The sequence below is a fragment of the Ambystoma mexicanum genome, chromosome 9, assembly GCF_040938575.1.
Source record: "Ambystoma mexicanum isolate Mex_15411 chromosome 9, UKY_AmexF1_1, whole genome shotgun sequence".
Taxonomy (NCBI): Eukaryota; Metazoa; Chordata; class Amphibia; order Caudata; family Ambystomatidae; genus Ambystoma; species Ambystoma mexicanum.
The window spans coordinates 697,853,611-697,873,621 of record NC_090931.1 but is presented as its reverse complement, the minus strand read 5'-3'; the positions used below and the strand labels follow the sequence as shown (position 1 = coordinate 697,873,621).

Genomic DNA, 20,011 nt, shown 5'->3' with positions numbered 1-20,011 from the left:
AACCTCAGAATCGGAGGAAAACTATAAAAAGCATATTGTGTTTAAAGAAGCAGTTAAACGTTTAGTGTAATTTCAAGATTATTTTTATCTTAAATTATATGGATTGGTATTTGTAAAACAGACTTCTGCTATGAGTAGTGCACCCATCATCCCCAATGAGCAAGAGGGAGTTGAGCTGCATCCCCAAACACATTCACACTAGGCAGCAGATGTGGGTAGTGACAGACTTGTGTGGCAAATTACCGTCCTGGCGTGGCAGAGGCATGACGGAAAATTTTTGCATCCTGGAACAACTTATTTTACAAATTAACCACGGCCCAAAACAGAATAAGCACACAAATTATATTTTATTTCGAAAGAAAGGGCCACAGACAAATAAAGAGGACATTATTGGAGAATAAAAGATGAAGGAAAAACAAGGCTCATATTGCCATCTTTAAAAATGTGGAGTCTACAAACATTGGGAATGTTAAAGTACAGGACTACTAAGACTCATTTAAAGTACAGCATAGATGTAAACGACCTAATATTTAAGTAAGTGCACCTGTGTTGTCTGTGTGTACTGCTGAATGTGTACTATTAGCCTATCGTGGTCAAAGAAACCTCATCAAATTTGGCAATCTGGCATGGGTGTCTGGAAGTGGCTGGCACAGTTGTTTTGCTGTGGTTAAACTTTTAGCCGGAAGGTCACATCAAGGCATGTGTAGTGGGAAGCAGCACAACTGAAATTCCATAAAATGCTGAAGATGCTTCCCTTTAAAGAGGCAATTCTGAAGTATTGATCTGAAAAGGCTCCTGCTGCAGACGTGTAACCCACTTGGCCACTGTGGGCGAATATAGTTCTTGGAGTCCATGACTGAAGCTCAACCACGCCCTTTTTATAGTGGAATCATTGAGCTCTACTTTCTCAACCACCCTTCATGGGCACCATCCAGGAATTTAAATGTGAACTTGGGCCAGGTTCTCAAACTTTTTTTGGCACGAGTGAGGAGATGCGCTACCGCATCACATCATGAGCACCAAGACAAATATATGTGTGAGGCACATTAAGATACGCTTTTCCACCCCCGTTGAGCATTTGCGCAAATACGGGGGCATTCCAGAGCATTTCAATGCACATCCGAATTAAAAAACATGATGTGCATTGAAATGCACAAAAAACAAACCCATTCCCCTGCATATTTTTGGAACCGGCGCTGGGGTGGTGCTTAATGCATGAGGGGACATTGCTGACTCAATTCATGAACTGCTCTGTCCAACATGCATTGATATCCCCCACAGAGGGAGAGAAATGCGTTTACTTTTTTCGCATTTCACAGAGGTAGGACATTTACCAGCTGGTTAATGTAAAATGCGCTCCAAGCACACGTGTTCCAGGAGCCTGAAGTACATTTGTGTCGAGAGTAGGCTCCTGTGAGTAATGTATTCAAGGGGGCTGACCAGCAATTGATGCACCAGAGGCGTAGCCAAGATTATCTAACAAGTGGGGCCTGAAGTTAATATAGTTGGGCCCACTGCACTGACATTAACAGCTGTAAATGCCCCCACACCGCGCTACCGAGTGGGCATTTACAGATTTGGGAAGGCCTTCCCCGCTCAGGCCCTACCCTGTCTAAGCCCCTAGTTTGCACTCATGTCCAGCACTCCTGAAATGCTAGGTCGCCTTTGAGAATAAGATGACTTAGCTTTTCTGAAAGCAGGCAAATAATCTGTGCTTTATTTCTTTGCACTACCTTTTGCAAATTTTCGGTGTATTGTTGAGATCAGAAAAATGTACGGTTTTTTCAATCTCCCTTCTCATTGTTATCTCGCCTGTTTCCCTCCCCTTCACAGCAGCACCAACACAGCTGTGTTAATGGCTTGCATTAAATCTAGTATAAGGGATCTTTTTACCATGCTCCTGGTGGGTTGGTGCGTATTTGTTTGAGGTCTTCTGCCTAAAATCTTGCATGTAAGTATTTGTGTATGCTACTTACTCATCACCACCTAGGCGCCATTTCAAGTGCTATGGGGTAGGACAGGAAGGAGTTAGGAAGCGGGGAAAACGTGTCAGCGCCAAGCTGTCATAAGTAGGCTAGATTGCTTGGACATTTAATGGCACCCTGAAGCTACTTCTGGGCACTGTTGTGGAAGCGATGAGAGGGGTGCTAGAAGTAAAGCAGGACAGAAGAGGGAAAAGTGTTAGTTACACATTTTTCAGGCAAGAGGTATCAATTATAGAACAGCCCAGGATGCACCACCAATCCTCATATTTCAAGGCATAAGAATCTCCTCGAAGAGACCAAAACAAAAAAGGCAAATGCGAAAAGGCAGTGGAGGATACTAATCAACAGAAAAGGCAAGTGTTTCAGTACCCCCTTCGAAGTTTAAGTAGTAAGGCGTTTAATCCTTATGTTCTAAAATGCTTTCTCAAAATGGACACCTAGTTAAGATGGCGCAACAAATGAAATGAACATGTAAGAAATTCAGAAATAAGGAGAAACAGAATTTCGGAATAGAAAGCTACATTATATGAGAAGTCTCAGACTCCACATTACTCTTTGGATTAGTTCACTGAATAAACACGACCTGGAAGTGCCAGGTCAGACAAACATGGTTACCCAAGTCACTCGCATATTTGCATGAATGTATTCAAAAGGCCTTGGCAATGCTACAATTTGAACATGAAGTTCTCACTCCATGTTTATACTGGGTTTTAGATCCGATGGCTGCCGCTCTCATATCTATCACATGAATTCGAAAGGGCTCGTCAGCATGTAAATAACAGGGACAGGAGACCTGTCTGGTACGGATACATTGCAGTGCTTGTAATCGCAGAAAGTATAGGAAAATATGTACAAACTTCCCGATTTACTTAAGGGAGGGTAGCCGCCATACACACGGGCGAGCCATCTTTGAATTCGTTTTTTATAAATAACACAATTGGTTGAAGGTCAGTATGATGTTTTCTGAGGGGAAAACCATTACTCAGTCTGGAGAGATGAAAACGCATTTTCTCAAACTTGCTGGGCTTTAAGAAGAGGAAAAGTCCCAACCAAAGTTTTACCGTCCTTAGATTAGTTGGGTATGACAACATGAGCAGCAGAAGACCTCTGAGAATTGTACTGGAAAATTATCAAGTAGTAGTGTTATCCGAAGATTAACCTGAAGAACAGCTGAAACAAAGGTACTGGAGAAAATGAGGAAAATTAATTACTACCACCTCGATTTGGGAGCCGGCCAATTTGCCCATTTGAATGCCAGAATGAAACCACCAGGGTAAGCATGCGTATGAAGGGAGCTGTAGGCTATGTGTGCCAGAAACCCCAGTCTACTCACCATCCGGCTGCCCAGGAGCTTCCAGTGCCGACACACTAGAGATCAGTACTTCTCCGCACCACAAGGCACCACCTCTCTCCTCCACCAAGCACCTTTGGACAGTGACAAGGGATTCCCTCCCGAGCTCCTCCCTCATTCAATGGAGGCAATTTGTTGCAAGCCACCTTTCCCTTTGATGAATAAGTACACAACCATGTGCGCCTGATCTACAAAGAGAACTATTTTTATGTTTTGGACAAGACACTATTCGAACACCAGAGCAACAAGCTAGGGTTTTAACTGCATTAATACCTACGTTGAAGGCCATGAGGCCTCCCAGATGCCCAAGCAGTGCTTTGTTCTGCCAGGCAGTTAAGGACTGAATGCCTGTCGAACGCTGGGTTTAATGCTACAAGAGCGTACTCTACAAGACGTTGCTTTGAAGCATTCGTGCAGGCTTTACAGAACATAACATGCCATGGGTTAATGGCAGTGGTGACCACAGTGTTTCACAGAAGTACAAACTAGCGCTTGCAATTAAGGTCAGTGGACCTTACACCTGCAATAGAGGGGTGGGGGGAAAGCACTTCCTCTTCCTAAACCATAGAAAGAACTGAACTCAGCCCACCAACGCATTTCATAAACATCACTAACTGCTATTTTGATTACCATCTTAAATGGTCCAGTTTAATAAGTTCAGGTGTAAGTGAAAAATCCTATAAAACACCATCAACCTGCTCCGCAATGTTTTCCCCTTGCAGACGCACCACATCATAGGATTGGAGAATTCTTGTCTGCTCCACAGTTTGGCACAGATAAGTATACAATCTGTTTTTGGAACCACCTCACTTCATTAAACAAAAAAGGTGGGGCGGAGTATTAGAAAAATGATACTCATTGTCAGAACAATGAAGGGAATGAAAGGAATACACACATCTTTGTGACTGGAGAGCCGAGTGATACACAAGGCGATGCTGGCCAACTGTGCACAACCAATGGGAGGTTTGTCAGTTTTCAAAGGTCCAACAGAGGAGAATTAAGAGTATTTACAAAAAGCTGAGAGTTTATTAAATGCAAGGAGGAAAGGAAAACTTTTGATGAAACCTGGCAGATACTGAATTTGACATCACATCAACAAAACCATGGCATGCGTCTCTTCAAATGCACCCATATCATTCTTTAACTATCTCTGCAGACTGCAATGCTTGTCCTTTCTGTGGGGCAGAATACTTGTGATTAAATAAGCGATCCTGTACAAACCTCCCCAACTCTGCAGACTGTGTCTAAGGTTTGCCTTAAAAATAATTTAAAGGATGGTACCCAGGGTCCGAATGAGGCATAACATAGGCGCAGGCACCAATGAAAACGTGTTGCAATGGCAATTCATTCCTTTTTTGACAGACTGTTGGAGAAGTACTCAAGAGGTGGTTTTGGGTAAAATGTGTTGCAAAATTTCAATTTTAATGAATATGTTTTGAGTAACACTGATGAAAGCTACTAGCTGCACAGTGCAGTAACTCCCAATCCGGCCCATTTGGCCAAAATACAGGCCGACTTCTATGAAAAAAAATCTTCCACAAGCATGTTGCACCTGCACTTTTGGCATTGTCGTACAGACCAGTTGCAGGCTGCTAGTACCTAAATAAAGGAGCAGAAACAAAGCCTCAAATGCAAGAAAAAAAAGATAGAACCGTGATTGCTGCCGAACACCTTCCGAATAGGCCAAACAAGAGGGCAGATGTCAGTCCACAAAAAAAGTCTGCTACATATCCTGTGGGTCAAACAGTCATTGTATGTATTTAACCTGATCGTTTGTCCTGCCAACTATTAGTAAAACACTGACATAAGCAGACGGCGCACACTTCACAAGATCTCCGACGCTGCACTTCGAGGATCAAGTGGTTGAGCTGGACAGATGGTTGGCATCTCATAGTAACCACTGACCCACAGCAAGGATCAAACGGGGAAGCCAAACGAGGTTAAGCTACACAAGAATCATCCTAGGAGTAGCCATAGGTTCTCTCTGCAAATGGATAACATGATTACCCCTATGAGATAATCCACACTAGCATTTGCAACACCTTAAATGATTAGCATGGAGCTGCAAAAGGGCAGAACCAACTTTAATTCACAGTAAACCAGGGAAGCTAGATTATAAAATGCACAGTTGAAACATGATCATGGTTGCACAGAAACATTACCTTTGGATATCTGTTGTATTGTTCAGTTCTTCTATTTCAGTTAGTGGAATCACAGTTCTTCGATCTTTATCCATGCACAATTCGAAATCTAAAATGAAAAAAGGATTAATTTAGGTTGCTGAAGACTTTGGCTGGACGTGGATCCAAGATCCCCAGCTACACCAAGGCCTCAAACTATGAAGGTTTGGTTACTGTTTTGTCATGTCGACTACACATTTACCTCAACAGCAAGTGTTATCCACAAAGGCCACCGCAGCCTATATGATATATGATATTTTATTTGTATCGCACTCGTACACAGGTGAGGTGTTTCAGAGCGCGACTAGGCAAGGGAGGGGAACAGGGCAGAACAACACAACATAATAACGATCTTACTAGGCCCAGTGACATTGAGAACCCGCAAGTGCATGGGAAAGGGAAAAGGGGGAAAGTGCATGGAAGGGGGAGAGTGGAAAGAACGGAGCAGAGGAGAGCAGATAAATAATAATAAATATAAAAAGAAAATGGAGGCAATAAACAGTGGTAGTGCAGCCAGCAAGTGGCAAGTGCAGTGTTTAAGGCTGCAGGCTGGGTAAGTCTGATAAGTGCAGAAAAAGAACAAAAATGGGGGGGGGGTGTATGGGTACAGATACAGTCCCCAGTGCAAGGGGTGGCCAGGAGGAATTGCAGGAGGGTGGCAGGGTGAGCAGGTACCTGGGCCCAGCGGACAGAGCGTGGCCAGGTGCACAGTGCCAAGAGAGAGCAGGGGAGATGGGGAGCGAAGGCAGAAGCAAAGAGGAAGGTCTTGAGGTGCTTTCGGAACCAGAGATGGTTCTCCTCATGTTTTAGAGTGGCAGGGAGGCTGTTCCAGAGGCTGTATGCATCCTGCGAACACTTAGCTACACTTAAGCAACGTTTCAATGGCTTTTTTCTTAAATTAAGTTGCATGGAGTCTAATGGGATGCCACACCCTGCAGCGAGTAATCTCTAGAAAACGAATTGTGGCACTAACGTGTGGACTAACTATCCATGTTGGCAAGGCTTGCTTTTTAACTGAACAGAAATATGGCACACACTGGAATTCTGTTACGGGTTATCAAATTGTCCTTTTTCAAGACACTTGGGCAATTGAACCTGTTCATCTTCAAGGGTTTATTTTGGTTCACATGATAATGGGAAAGTTGGGAACGAGCGGCAGACCCTCTGGGGGTCTGGCCATTTATATGTTGTTAAACCTGGGATGGGAAGTGCAGGTATGTATTGTATTGTATTGTTTATTTATAGAGCGCACCTGGCCGTTGAGTCACTGGGCGCTTGCAGAAAATAAATCTTGGGTTACAGGTACACGAGTATGTTACATTTCTTAAATTACAGGATCATATATTACAAGCTCATATATCAAGCATTTCTTACTTCCAGGAGAGAGATGTTACATAGATCAACATCTTTTTGTGTTGCAATATCGGATGACTTACAAGAGATAAGTTACAGTGTTTACAATAAATATACAGAGTAATTGGTACAGTTGGGGCCTTTAGCGGTCGTTATTTTTAAGCCAGAGTTTAGCGTTGGCTTTGAACGCATGGAAGGAGGGGGTAGCTCTAAGTGCATCTGGGATGGAGTTCCAGAGCTGCGCTGCTAGGACCGGGAAGCTGGACCCACCGGTTCTTTTCAGTTTAAAGTTGGGGACTTTGATGCTATTTGAGAGGGCTTTTCTGATGGGACGTTCATAGGTGTGCTTTGTGAATTTTTCTGTCAGGTATGCAGGAGCTTTGTTGTTCAGACAATTGTGTGTAATGTTCAGAGTTTTGAATTTGATACGGTCATTGATGGCCAACCAGTTGACGGCTCTCCTATGGGCAGATATGTGTTGTCCTTTGGGGATACCTAGGGCTGTTCTGAGGGCATTGTTCTGCAGGGTTTGGAGTTTGTTAGTGTTATGTTTACTGGTGCCTAAGTACAGTGCATTGCAGTAGTCTAATGTTTTAAGGTTTTAACTTCCTTAGCTACCTTGATTTTGATGCCATCGATCGTGATGGAATTGTAAAGCTGGGGTAGTTTGTTCAGTTTATTGGTAGACCCAATGATTAAGAGCTCAGTCTTATCGTTGTTAAGACATAGGCCATGTGTGGCCATCCAGGTTTGGATGATTTGGTAAATTTTGTTTACTAGTCTGGTGTCTTTTTCATAATCGCCTTGGATTGGGATAAGGATCTGGGTATCATCAGCGTAGTTGGTATATGAGACCCCTAGTTTGTCCAATATATCAAAGAGAGGCTTCGTAAAAATATTGTATTACGTGGGGGAAACACGGACTCAAATATCCTCTCTGTGAAAGTCAGTGTAAGAAGAATTAAATCTCTTGGGTTCATACATTTCCATAATAACAAAAATGGGAATAGCTTTGTTATTTTACTGAATAAAGTGCATAACCCAATGCTACAAGACTCCAACACCCTTTTTTTACATTAACAACGGTCGTTTCCGTAGTATTATAGACTTCCTTCTAATCCCATGAAGTGGCAGGGCTGCAATCACGGTCTCAACATTATTGAGGGATGAGAGGGTGACCTTTATCTGTTGTCGCTTTCCTGGGCCAGAGGAGTTGAAACAGGCTCCACCTGTACCCACATAGTGAAAGAGGCACAACAATAGGGTTTTGCAGTGGAGAATTGATAGGGAGCAGGAGCTACTATAGTTATCCAGTATTTATGACTTGTCTGAGCTGTAACGCTCACCTGATTCCCACGGAGGCGCAGGTCTGGCTTCGAGTGCTGGTGCTTCTTCAATGGTGAAGCGCAGGACTCTGAAGATGGACAGGAAGGGCTACTCTGCTCTGGCTTCTCTGGCTCGCAGGAATATTCCCCTGTGCGTGAAAAGGGAGTATTACCTACTGACTGAGTTATGCTCAAGCCTCCCACTCTCTTCTAACCCTTCACGATACCCTTCCACGATTCCCCGTGAAGTCTCACCTTAGGGTCAGAAAGGATGAGCTCTCCATCCTGCTTCGGATGCAGGGGCGCGTTGAAACCCAGTTACTTCACTGGATTGAGGATTGATGGGAGTTCGGGTAAGCTTGACTATTCAGGTAAGGCGCTGTAAAAGTTCTGCTGCAAGTTCAAAAGTCCAAGCTTTATAATAATGTTCATTGTCTTGTTGCAGCAAGCGCTAATGCTTATGTCTTTTTCCCCTTAGGGGCCGGGGTTCGGAATGCCGGAGATATGGCGCCGACCCGAAGTGAAAGGTGCAGTTCGAGTAAATGACAGGTAAGTTCTGGATGAGCGCTCGGGTAATGTCTTTGCATTCGCTCATTCAATGTCTTTGTCTTTTTTCCCCATAGGGGCCGGGGTCCGGAAAATGCCTGGAAGCGGCAAGACCCGAAATGAAATGGGAATGACCCAACAGGTAAGTCTTAGAAGGAAACTGAGCTTTTCCTATTCCTTTCCTTCTCTCACCCTGTTCTTGTCTTTTTCTCTCTAGGCTCTGGGAAGTGGCTGTGGATCTGGATGATCGCTGCTGAAGATGGGAGGCGTCCAGGATAGGTGAGTGAAATGCAGCGCTGCAGCGATCGTAGCGAAATGCTTTTAAAAATGATGTCTTCCTTTTCAGGATCGTCGGTGTAATGTCTCCGTGGTGCTGATTTAGCAGGTAAGGTCTTTTGTCTCCCTTTGCAGGTGACCCAGGATACTGACAGGCGTGGCTGAGGTCCAGATGCAGGAGCTGACAAGGTGAGCGTCCAGCTGCGAGGAGCAGAACAACGCGAAGCGTGAGTTGCTGATCGGGTGTGGTTTAAATAGCTTTGGAAGAAGTTCCAAGTGTGTATCCTTCCACCGATCAGGTATGTATCCTTCCCTGACCACACCCGGGTGGAAAGTAGTCCCACAGGTAAAGTAGTTCCATTTAGGCCTCAAGAGGGCCTGGATGTAGCAGCATGGTCTGCATCAGGTAAGTGCACATTCAAACACTTTAACACATGTCTAGCTTTATGAGCCTGGCGCCTATTCATGCAGCCAGGGCGATAGGTAATTACAAAATCAAATTCCGCAAAGAATAGAGCCCATCGGAGTTTTCGTGAAGATTGAGCTTTGGCTGTCTTTAAGGCGCCAGGACAGGGGTCCAACATGAGCCTGGCGCCTAAGGCGCCAGGACTGCGTCCAAAGGGCCCCAGCTTGGGCCCGCTGGCACTCCCCTGGGGGAAATGATGCCTGCCTCTGGGGTTGCTGGGTCGGACCTTGCTCCTTGGAGGTAGGCATCATGACAGTACCCCCCCTCAAGGCCCCTCCCAAGGTTCTTTCCTCCGGGGGTTTTGGCTTGTTCGGAAATCTCCGATGAAACCTTTGTACTAATCGAGGTGCATGGACATGGTTACTAGGCTCCCACGATCTCTCCTGAGGTCCATATCCCTTCCAGTCAACAAGATAGAAGAGTTTCGACTTTACCACCTTGGAGTCTAAAATGTCTTTAACTTCGAATTCTAATTCCCCTTCAATTTGAACTGGATCTGGAGGCTTGGACAATCGGGTTCCTGGTTGTACTGGCTTCAAAAGTGATGCATGAAAAACTGGATGAATACGCATGTTGGAAGGTAGATCCAGTTTAAAGACCACTGGGTTGATTATAGCCTTGATGGGGTAAGGTCCTATGAATCTGGGATTGAAGGTTCGCGGGCCCTTGAGGGGTAAATGTTTAGTTGCTAGCCATACCTGGTCTCCTACTTGGTAGGGAGGAGTTTTACTTCGGTGCAAATCAGCGTTTTCTTTATACTTTTTCTTGGCTTGCTGTAAATGACTTGCAGCTTCTTTGAAGGCTCGGGTTATTGTGGAATGCAGATGATTTACTGCGGGCATTTCCAGGGTCAGAGGTGGATCTAGGTCAGAGGTCCGAGGATGGTGACCATACAAAGTATAAAAAGGGGTTTGTCCGGTTCCAGAATGCACCGAGTTGTTGTATGCATATTCTGCGATCCAAAGAATGTCTTTCCAATTCAACTCAGATTGGTGTAACATGCACCGAAGATATTGCTCGAGAGTCTGATTGGTTCTCTCGGTTTGTCCGTCGGTCTGGGGGTGGTGGCTGGTGGATAACCGCACATCTATTTGCGCTAATCGGCAACACTTCTTCCAAAAATGGGAGATAAATTGACTTCCACGATCCAAGACTAATACGGAAGGGAAACCATGTATGCGAACTATATTCTCCAGGAATTCCTTGGCCAAGGTGGAAGCTGAAGGCAAACCTTTTAAAAGGGATAAAGTGGGCCATTTTGGAGAATAGGTCCACAATTACAAGGATTGTGTTGTAACCAGCACTAGGAGGCAGGATGGTTATAAAGTCCATTGACAGGGTGTGCCATGGTGCCGGTGGAATATCCAAGGGTTGAAGTAGGCCGGCTGGCCTTTTCTTTTGAGCTTTGTTTTGGGCGCAAATTCCGCAAGACAGAACAAAAGACTTTATGTCTTTTCTCCAAGAAGGCCACCAGAAGTGGTGTTTGATTTTTTTCCTCCGTTTTAGCGATACCAGGGTGTCCTTCCATTAAAGATTCATGATGATGGGCAATAACAAGTTCTTGCAATTCTTTACTTGGCAGAAACAACCGCTCCTGGAAGTAGGGTAAGTCATCCTTAACGGTGTAATGAGGACCCTTTTGACTCCATTCCAGTAAGGTTGAAGAGTCTAGAAGTTGTTTTACTTGTGTTTGGATGTCCTCAATAGTTTGCAATGAAGTTAAACCTAAGATCCTTTGCTCAGGTATGATGGGCACAGGTTCTAAGCTCGAATTAGGTACTTCCATGCCAATCCGGGATAAGGCGTCCGCTTTTCCATTCTTGCAGCCAGGGCGATAGGTAATTACAAAATCAAATTCCGCAAAGAATAGAGCCCATCGGAGTTGTCGTGAAGATTGAGCTTTGGCCGTCTTTAAATACTGTAAGTTTCTGTGGTCCGTAATTACGGTGATGGTGTGTCTTGCCCCGAGAAGGTAGTGAGGCCAAGCCTTAAAAGCAGATTTGATGGCCAGTAACTCTTTATCGGTAATTGCGTAGTTGATTTCAGGAGGAGAAAATGTTCTGGACCAAAAGGCCACTGGTGTAGTTGGTTAGTTTTTGGGTCTCTTTGCGACAGGACAGCTCCCATGGCCGAACTGGATGCGTCGGTTTCCACAATGTACGAGAGATCTGGGTGCGGGTGCTTCAATACAGGTGCAGAGGTGAATTTGGTTTTCAGGTCCTGAAAGGCTTGTTCGGCCTCAAGAGTCCATTCGATGCGTTTGTTTTTCTTTAGGAGAGCTGTGATGGGTTGGACTGTTCGGGAAAATTCCGGGATGAATCTTCGATAGAAATTGGCAAAGCCGAGCATGCTCTGAACTCCCTTCACCGAGCTAGGAGATGGCCATTTGAGGATGGCGTCCACCTTTCGCGAGTCCATTCGGACTCCTTGAGGTGTCAGGATGAATCAGAGAAACTCAACTTCTGTGGTATGAAAAACGCATTTTTCGAGTTTTGCAAATAGTCTGTGCTGGCGCAATTTCTCAAGAACTGCCCTAACATGTTTTCTGTGATCAGATTCTGAAGATGAGTACACCAGGATGTCGTCAATGTAAACAATGACACAGACATCGATAAGTTCCCGAAGAACATAATTCATAAAGTACTGAAAGGCGGCAGGTGCATTGCACAAACCGAAGGGCAGAATGCAGTCTTCCATTCGTCGCCTTCTTTTATACGCATCAGGTGATAAGCTCCTCGGAGATCTAACCTGGTGCACACACAAGCGTCTTTCACCTGGTCGATAAGCTCAGGGATCAAGGGCAGAGGATAACGATTCTTAATTGTTATTTGATTTAGGGCGCGATAGTCTATACACGTTCTAAGGTCGCCCTCTTTTTTCGGCACGAAGAACAGAGCTGAAGAGACAGGAGACTTGGACGGGCGAATAAAACCATTGGCTAGGTACTGATCTAAATACTGACGCAAATGCAGGTTCTCAGGTTCCGTAAGAGCATAAATCCTACTACAAGGTAGTTGAGCATTGGGTACCAGATAGATTTGGCAATCATAAGACCGATGGGGAGGTAACGTGTTAGCCTGTTCTTTCTGAAAAATGTCTTGGAATTCTTGGTATTCTGACGGTAACTGTACAGGGGTGGAAGTTGCTGAGGCTAGACCCATAGCTGAATTTCTTGGATAACAAGTTGGTTCACAATCAGGAAAACTTATCTTCTTTGCTCGCCAGTCAATTCTGGGATTATGTGTTTCTAACCAAGGAATTCCAAGAATTACTTGAAATTGTGGGGCCTTGATCACATCAAACACGATTGCTTCCCAATGTCCGTCCTGACCCACCAGAGTCACTTCAACAGTGGAAAGCGTTACAGGCCCTGAGGCTATTTCGGTTCCATCTACTGTAGTAATGACATCTTGGGTTACTTTCGGGCAGAGAGGAAGCTTAATGCTGGAAGCCAATTCACGGTCTATGTAATTTCCAATAGCTCCACTGTCGATGTATGCTTTTATAGCATGCAACTGCTGAGGCTGTTTTGGGTCCACGAGCACCATTGTCATGACAAAATGCGAGGTCAAAGAGTTAGTTTTCAAGCTCGGCAAGCGGACCCCTACGCTTGTCGGGCTAGGTCGTTTCCCGAATCAGGTGTCAATAATTCGTTATCAGTAGCTCCAACCACCTTCTTAGGTGGTTTAACTGGACAATTCCGAAGAAAGTGACCGGAAGTCCCGCAATACAGACAAAGTTGCATTTGCCGCCTTCTCTCTCGTTCTTTCTGCGTTAATGGTCCTTTAACACCACCGATTTGCATAGGTTCGGATCCGTCGGTACTCTTGGAGTTAGCGTGGGTTTTGATCGGTATTCGGGTTTCGTACTTGAACCGATCTTCTTTTCTGTTTTGAAGTCTGATCAAGTTGAACCACCAAGTCTATGTAGTATGCGCAGACCTGGGGTGGGTTTACTATCTGTGCTAGAACATCCTTAAGTTCTCCGCGCAGGCCTCGATGAAACAATGTGATCCTTTTGTTTTCTGGCCATCCAGTTTCCACAACCAGTCTGTTAAAGGTGGCAATGTAGGGCAGAAGATCCTGATTACCTTGTCGTAAGGATAGCAGTTCGTTATCAAGGGCCTGTCCTTGTGAGTGTCGAGCGAACAATCTTTCCATGCTGGCCTGGAAGCCCTGAAAATTCTGGAGAATGGGATCATCCTGATTTACCAATGGAATAGACCAATCGGCAGCACTGCCACTGAGGTAAGATAGTATAAAGGCTACCTTGGTCTGGTCGTTAGGGAAGGCTCCGGGTCTGCATACAAAGTGTAAACGACATTGGTTCATAAAGACGGCATATTTCTTGGGATCCCCCGCAAAACGTTCAGGCGGGGCCAAAGGCATGTGTCCAGGTAGATTGATTTGTACCAGATTATTTAAACCCATTGATGTGGAAATGTCTCCGGAATTAGGTAAAGGAGTGTGCCCTGCCTGGGCCTGTAATAACCTTTTGGCTAGGCCATCTGTTCTTTCCTTGGATAGCATCAGTTCTCTTTTGAGAGCGTTAGTCTCCTGGCGGGCTGAGTGCACCTCTGCCCGTAATTCCCCCAAAAGCTGGGCCAGCTGGTCAGTCTCGGAAGACTCCATAGCGTCCGGGTGGGAAATTGTGGGTAGGCTTCGCGTTCTGTAACGCTCACCTGATTCCCACGGAGGCGAAGGTCTGGCTTCGAGTGCTGGTGCTTCTTCAATGGTGAAGCGCAGGACTTTGAAGATGGACAGGAAAGGCCCCTCTGCTCTGGCTTCTCTGGCTCGCAGGAATATTCCCCTGTGCGTGAAAAGGGAGTATTACCTATTGACTGAGTTATGCTCAAGCCTCCCACTCTCTTCCAACCCTTCACGATACCCTTCCACGGTTCCCCGTGAAGTCTCACCTTAGGGTCAGGAAGGATGAGCTCTCCATCCTGCTTCTGATGCAGGGGCGCGTTGAAACCCAGTTACTTCACTGGATTGAGGATTGATGGGAGTTCAGGTAAGCTTGACTATTCAGGTAAGGCGCTGTAAAAGTTCTGCTGCAAGTTCAAAAGTCCAAGCTTTATAATAATGTTCATTGTCTTGTTGCAGCAAGCGCTAATGCTTATGTCTTTTTCCCCTTAGGGGCCGGGGTTCGGAATGCGGAGATATGGCGCCGACCCGAAGTAAAACGTGCAGTTCCAGTAAATGACAGGTAAGTTCTGGATGAGCGCTCGGGTAATGTCTTTGCATTCGCTCATTCAATGTCTGTCTTTTTTCCCCATAGGGGCCGGGGTCCGGAAAATGCCTGGAAGCGGCAAGACCCGAAATGAAATGGGAATGACCCAACAGGTAAGTCTTAGAAGGAAGCTGAGCTTTTCCTATTCCTTTCCTTCTCTCACCTTGTTCTTGTCTTTTCCTCTCTAGGCTCTGGGAAGTGGCTGTGGATCCGGATGATCGCTGCTGAAGATGGAGGCGTCCAGGATAGGTGAGTGAAATGCAGCACTGCAGCGATCGTAGCTAAATGCTTTTAAAAATGATGTTTTCCTTTTCAGGATCGTCGGTGTGATGTCTCCGTGGTGCTGATTTAGCAGGTAAGGTCTTTTGTCTCCCTTTGCAGGTGACCCAGGATACTGACAGGCGTGGCTGAGGTCCAGATGCAGGAGCTGACACGGTGAGCGTCCAGCTGCGAGGAGCAGAACAACGCGAAGCGTGAGTTGCTGATCGTGTGTGGTTTAAATAGCTTTGGGAGAAGTTCCAAGTGTGTATCCTTCCACCGATCAGGTATGTATCCTTCCCCGACCACACCCGGGTGGAAAGTAGTCCCACAAGTAAAGTAGTTCCATTCAGGCCTCAAGAGGGCCTGGATGTAGCAGCATGGTCTGCATCAGGTAAGTGCACATTCAAACACTTTAACACATGTCTAGCTTTATGAGCCTGGCGCCTAAGGCGCCAGGACAGGGGTCCAACATGAGCCTGGCGCCTAAGGCGCCAGGACTGCGTCCAAAGGGCCCCAGCTTGGGTCCGCTGGCACTTCCCTGGGGGAAATGATGCCTGCCTCTGGGGTTGCTGGGTCGGACCTGGCTCCTTGGAGGTAGGCATCATGACATGAGCCCAGAGACTGTCCTACTGGAAATTATCAGCGCATTTACCATTCATTTTAATAATTGGGGGACTATTTTCAAGCACAGTGAACATACTAATCTGGCTGTATACAAATCCTGTTTATCAGCCACTTGTAAGGCCAAAAAGAGAGCCCTTTTTACAGTAGTTAAAGCCGCCTCAATGGACATAATTGATATCATATGGAAGCAGAGGGAGTATAAGCTGGAACTGGCTAAGAGAAGGATTGAAATTGCTAAGTGCCTAAGCGATCTATTGTGTACAGCTAGTACTCTCCAAGTATGTAACGCTCTTCTGTCTACTAAGCAGATCCCGGATAATTGGAAAACTAGCATTATAGTGGCAATTTATTTTAGAAAAAGAGGTTAAACTTTTGCGACCTCATATCGCCCGATTCCCCTGCTGGTTAGCATTAAACAGTTCCTGATTTAAAAATAAGATCTCCAGCATTTTTGTTCAAAATTCTGTTAAATAAGGAACTAAAAGGGTCACAAAAATGAACCTATAACTACCAGATGAATTTTGAATCAACATATGTTTGAACTTTTTCCAGCTCCTTTTGGGGCCAACTGAGAGCGCCAGCACTATTAGGGTGTAGTCACCTTATTTTTTGTTTGCCTGGCAGATTTTAGGAGGTCACCCTACTTAGGGTCGACAGGGAGACTCAGTTTGGTCAAAAAACAATCAAGGTAGCAATGGAGAGCAGTCAAGGCTTAGTCTCAGTGTGAGGTCAGAGGCCCTCAATTAGTCCTCACAGAATAACACACAATAATTCAGCTTAGACAGTCAGTTGTAAAAATATGGCATACATTACTCACTGTAATCGTATTTCTGATAGATCCACATGCTGTGCATATAGTCCGATATCTAGTGGTATTCGCAGTACATCTTCTTCCGAAGATCGAAAAAGGGATGTCAACATGGGCTTGACTGTAACACTATCCCTAACGTTACGAGTAGTGAAGCCAAAATTCTTCACGTGTCAAGGTCCCCCCGGTTGTTTTTGTTCTGCCGTGAGGGAGCCTTACAGAATGTGTGAGTGAGTACAGAAGAAAAGAAGGTGTAAGATGTAAACCTTCTACTTAAGGGTGGGCGCATGTGAATCTAAGCAGATACAATCATCAGAAATACAATTACGGTGAGTAATGTATGCCTTCTGATGCTTGTGAATCTGCTTATAATTACATGCTGTGCATAGACTAGCGAGCAGTACAAGGAGATGGTGGTGGAATGTGTGAAGAAACAGTAGCAAAGGGATGTTTTTGCACCGCTGGACCCACCTGAGAATCAGACTTTATGTGTGTCTAAGCAGTAATGTTGAGTGAAGGTGTGAACAGAGCTCCAGGTAGCTGCTTTTGGAAATAGAATCAAGAGGAGAATTTGCTACAAATGCTATAGTAGCTCCTGTGCCTCGAGTAGAGCGAGTTCTAGGCCTAAAGGGTAAATCTCACAAGAGAGATTTACCCTTTACGCCTAGAACGACAAGGCAAGAGAGTAACACAGTGTGATGCATTTAACAATCCATTTAGAAATAGATGATTTAGAAACAGGGTCCCCTTCTCTACCAGCGGCAACAAAGACTAATTTTTGGCTTGACTTTTAGTGGTTTCGTTTTTTCGAGGTAATATACTGCTGCTCCCCCAAAATCTAGTGTATGGAGGCTTCTTTCAGCAGAATTGGTGTGATTCTGAAAGAAAGTTGGAAGTTAAGATGGATTGATTCACATAGAACTTAGAAAGGATTTAGGCGCAAAATATGGGTGTGTGTGCAGTACCACCTTGTCTTTATCAATGGTCACAAATGGCTCTTGAACCGAGAGAGCCTGCAGCTCACTAACTCTCCTTATAGAGGTAATGGCCACTGGGAGGCAGTCTTATAAGTGAGGGTCTTAAGAAAGGCCTTCTGCATTGGCTCAAAGGGAGGTCCCATTAATCCTGTGAGAACAATATTGAAGTCCCATCTGGGAGTTGCCTTAATAACAGGAATCTTCCACCATGAAACCTTGCTCTGAGATGTGGTGTACGCAGAGAGGAAGTAAGGTCGTCCTGAATCTAAGAGGTGTGTTAGATAATAGAGTTGATGTTTTTAGTGTTGCACCAAAACATTTCCACTTATTGGAGTAACAATGCCTGAGAATCCTCTGTAAAAGAAAAAACCGTTTCACTTACAAACTTTTCTCCTTTAAACCAATCACTGCCCTCTGGGTCATACTGCCCCATCCAATGACAGCCCTCTTCCCAAGCCCCTCTGCTGGCAGCCATCTTCAGATTTGGTAAGCTCAGGAAGTGACAGTATGATCAAGAAGAGTTGCAGAGCGGTCGGAGTGAGGGTACACATGTGAATCCATGCCAGACCCATGCTGGAGAACAAGAGTTACAGGTAAGTAACTCGCTCCTTCTCCAGCATGGGGTCTGGCATGGATTCACATGCTCATGAATAACGAATACACAGCAGTACAACATTACACAACCACGGGGGGTGGTAAGGACCTTTTTAATTTGCAAGGCTCAACAGAAGCAATTAACTCTTACCTCCGGAACAGACTCCCCTCAAGCGAACAGGATGCATAGCACTGATTGGCCGACTCTGGACTCCTCCCTGGAATCCCTGTAGACGCAGTATAAATTTGTGTAAGTGTGCGTCACCTCCACTAACAGCCCTGCAGATGTCCATCAGGGGCACATTAGAGAGGAACGCCGTTGTAGCAGCGATCGGCATGGTGGAATGGGCGCTCGGACGGCCAGGCAGCAGTCAGTTTGCCAACTGATTACAGTGGGTGATACAGCCAGAGAGCCACCTGGAAATAGAAGCCTTGGAGAGGGCCTTCCATGGTTCACAGGACCAAAGTTCACAAAAAGCTGAGACGTTTTCTGGAAACTCTTCGTGCGGGCCACATAAAACTTCAGCGCTCTAGCCACATCCAGCGATTACAAAGTCCTTTCAGCCAGCGATGAAGGCATCGGAAAAAACACAGGCAACACCAATGGCTCGTTTAGATGAAAGTCAGCAGCACCGCCCTCGTCTCGTGGAAAGTCAAGTAAGGTGGTTTACAGGAGAGGGCCTGGATCTCACACACTTGTCGTGCAGAGGTGATGGGCACGAGAAAAGCCTATTTCCACAACAGAAACTTGAGTGGAACGGATGGCATAGGCTCGAACGGGGGTCTCATGATCCTGGTAAGTACCACATTGAACTCCCACACCGGGGCTAGAGCCTGCACTGGCAGGAACGAGCGGAATAGTCCCTTGACGAATTCCTTGACCAACCGGTGCGACCACAAGGAGGGTTGTCCTTGGGATCTGGTGTAGTGGGAGATAGCCGCCAGATGAACCTTGATGGAGGCGTGAGCCAGCCCTGATTTGGCTAACGACAGCAAATACGTAAGTACCTGGGGAGCCGTGACCCTCAGAGGGTCGATCTTCTGGGAACGGCACCAAACAGCAAATCTCTTCCACTCGAGTCTGTAGCATTTCAAAGTAGATTATGCTCTAGCCTTGGCGAGAACTTCCTTGCAGTGTGCCGGGAGATCGTAGCCACTGAATTCTATAGCTACAGGAGCTAGGCCTTCAGGTTCAGAGTCCCTGGATCGTGGTGAAGAATGGTGTCTCCATCCCTGGCGAGAAGATCCGCGAACACTGGCAGCTTGACTGGTGGGGACGCTGACATGCTGAGAAGGTCCAGGTACCAGATCTTCCTCGGGCACGCCGGTGCAACGAGGATCATCCGGCACCCTCTGAGTTGACTGATGACTTGAAGCAACAACGGCATCGGAGGGAACGCATACAGAAAGAGGCCGCCCTACGGGAATGAGAATGTGCCACCCATGCTCTCCTGCTGGGGGAACTTGATGGCAAACCTCTGGCACTTGGTGTACGTCGCAAACAAGTCGATCTGGGGATTGCCCCATTTCAGGAAAATATTCTCCAGTAGGCCCTGCCGAAGTTCCCACTTGTGGCAAGAGTGAAGCTCCCTGCTTAGAGAGTTGGCGACTGTTCTTTACTCCTGGCAGATGAAACGGGATGAGGAACATCCCCTGGGCGACGGCCCAGTGCCATAAGTCCTGCGCCATTTTGAGAGCACTGGGGATCTGGTGCCCCCGTTTCCTGATTTAAAACATTGTGGTGGTATTGCCTGAAGACCTGCACCACCTTGCCCTTGAGGGACGGCAGGAACGACTTGAGGGACAAAACGCCGGCTGTAGCTCCAGAATGTTGATGTGCAACGTCTTCTCCTCTAGCAGCCACAGGCCTCTGGCGTGAAGGCTTCCGGTGTGGGTTCCCCATCCTTCCAGGGAAGCGTCCGTCATGACCGTCTCCTGGTACAGCGGGGCCTTGAAATCCGCGCCTCCGGTCAGGTGAGAGCGTACGCCCCACCACCTTATCATCCGACGGAATCCCTCGTTGAGCGTGATCC

The 20,011-nt window shown here is 46.1% G+C and overlaps 1 protein-coding gene across 5 annotated transcripts in view; it reads right to left on the bottom strand.

Moving 5' to 3' along the window:
* The window catches only part of FASTKD2 (FAST kinase domains 2), a 461,831-nt gene that overhangs the window by 23,603 nt on the left and 418,217 nt on the right, over positions 1-20,011 (bottom strand). For all 5 annotated transcript variants that reach the window (XM_069615586.1, XM_069615582.1, XM_069615584.1 and 2 more), the window contains one exon: positions 5,499-5,586. In XM_069615586.1, the coding sequence (XP_069471687.1) occupies positions 5,499-5,586 (88 nt within the window). The remainder of the gene's footprint in view (positions 1-5,498; positions 5,587-20,011) is intronic.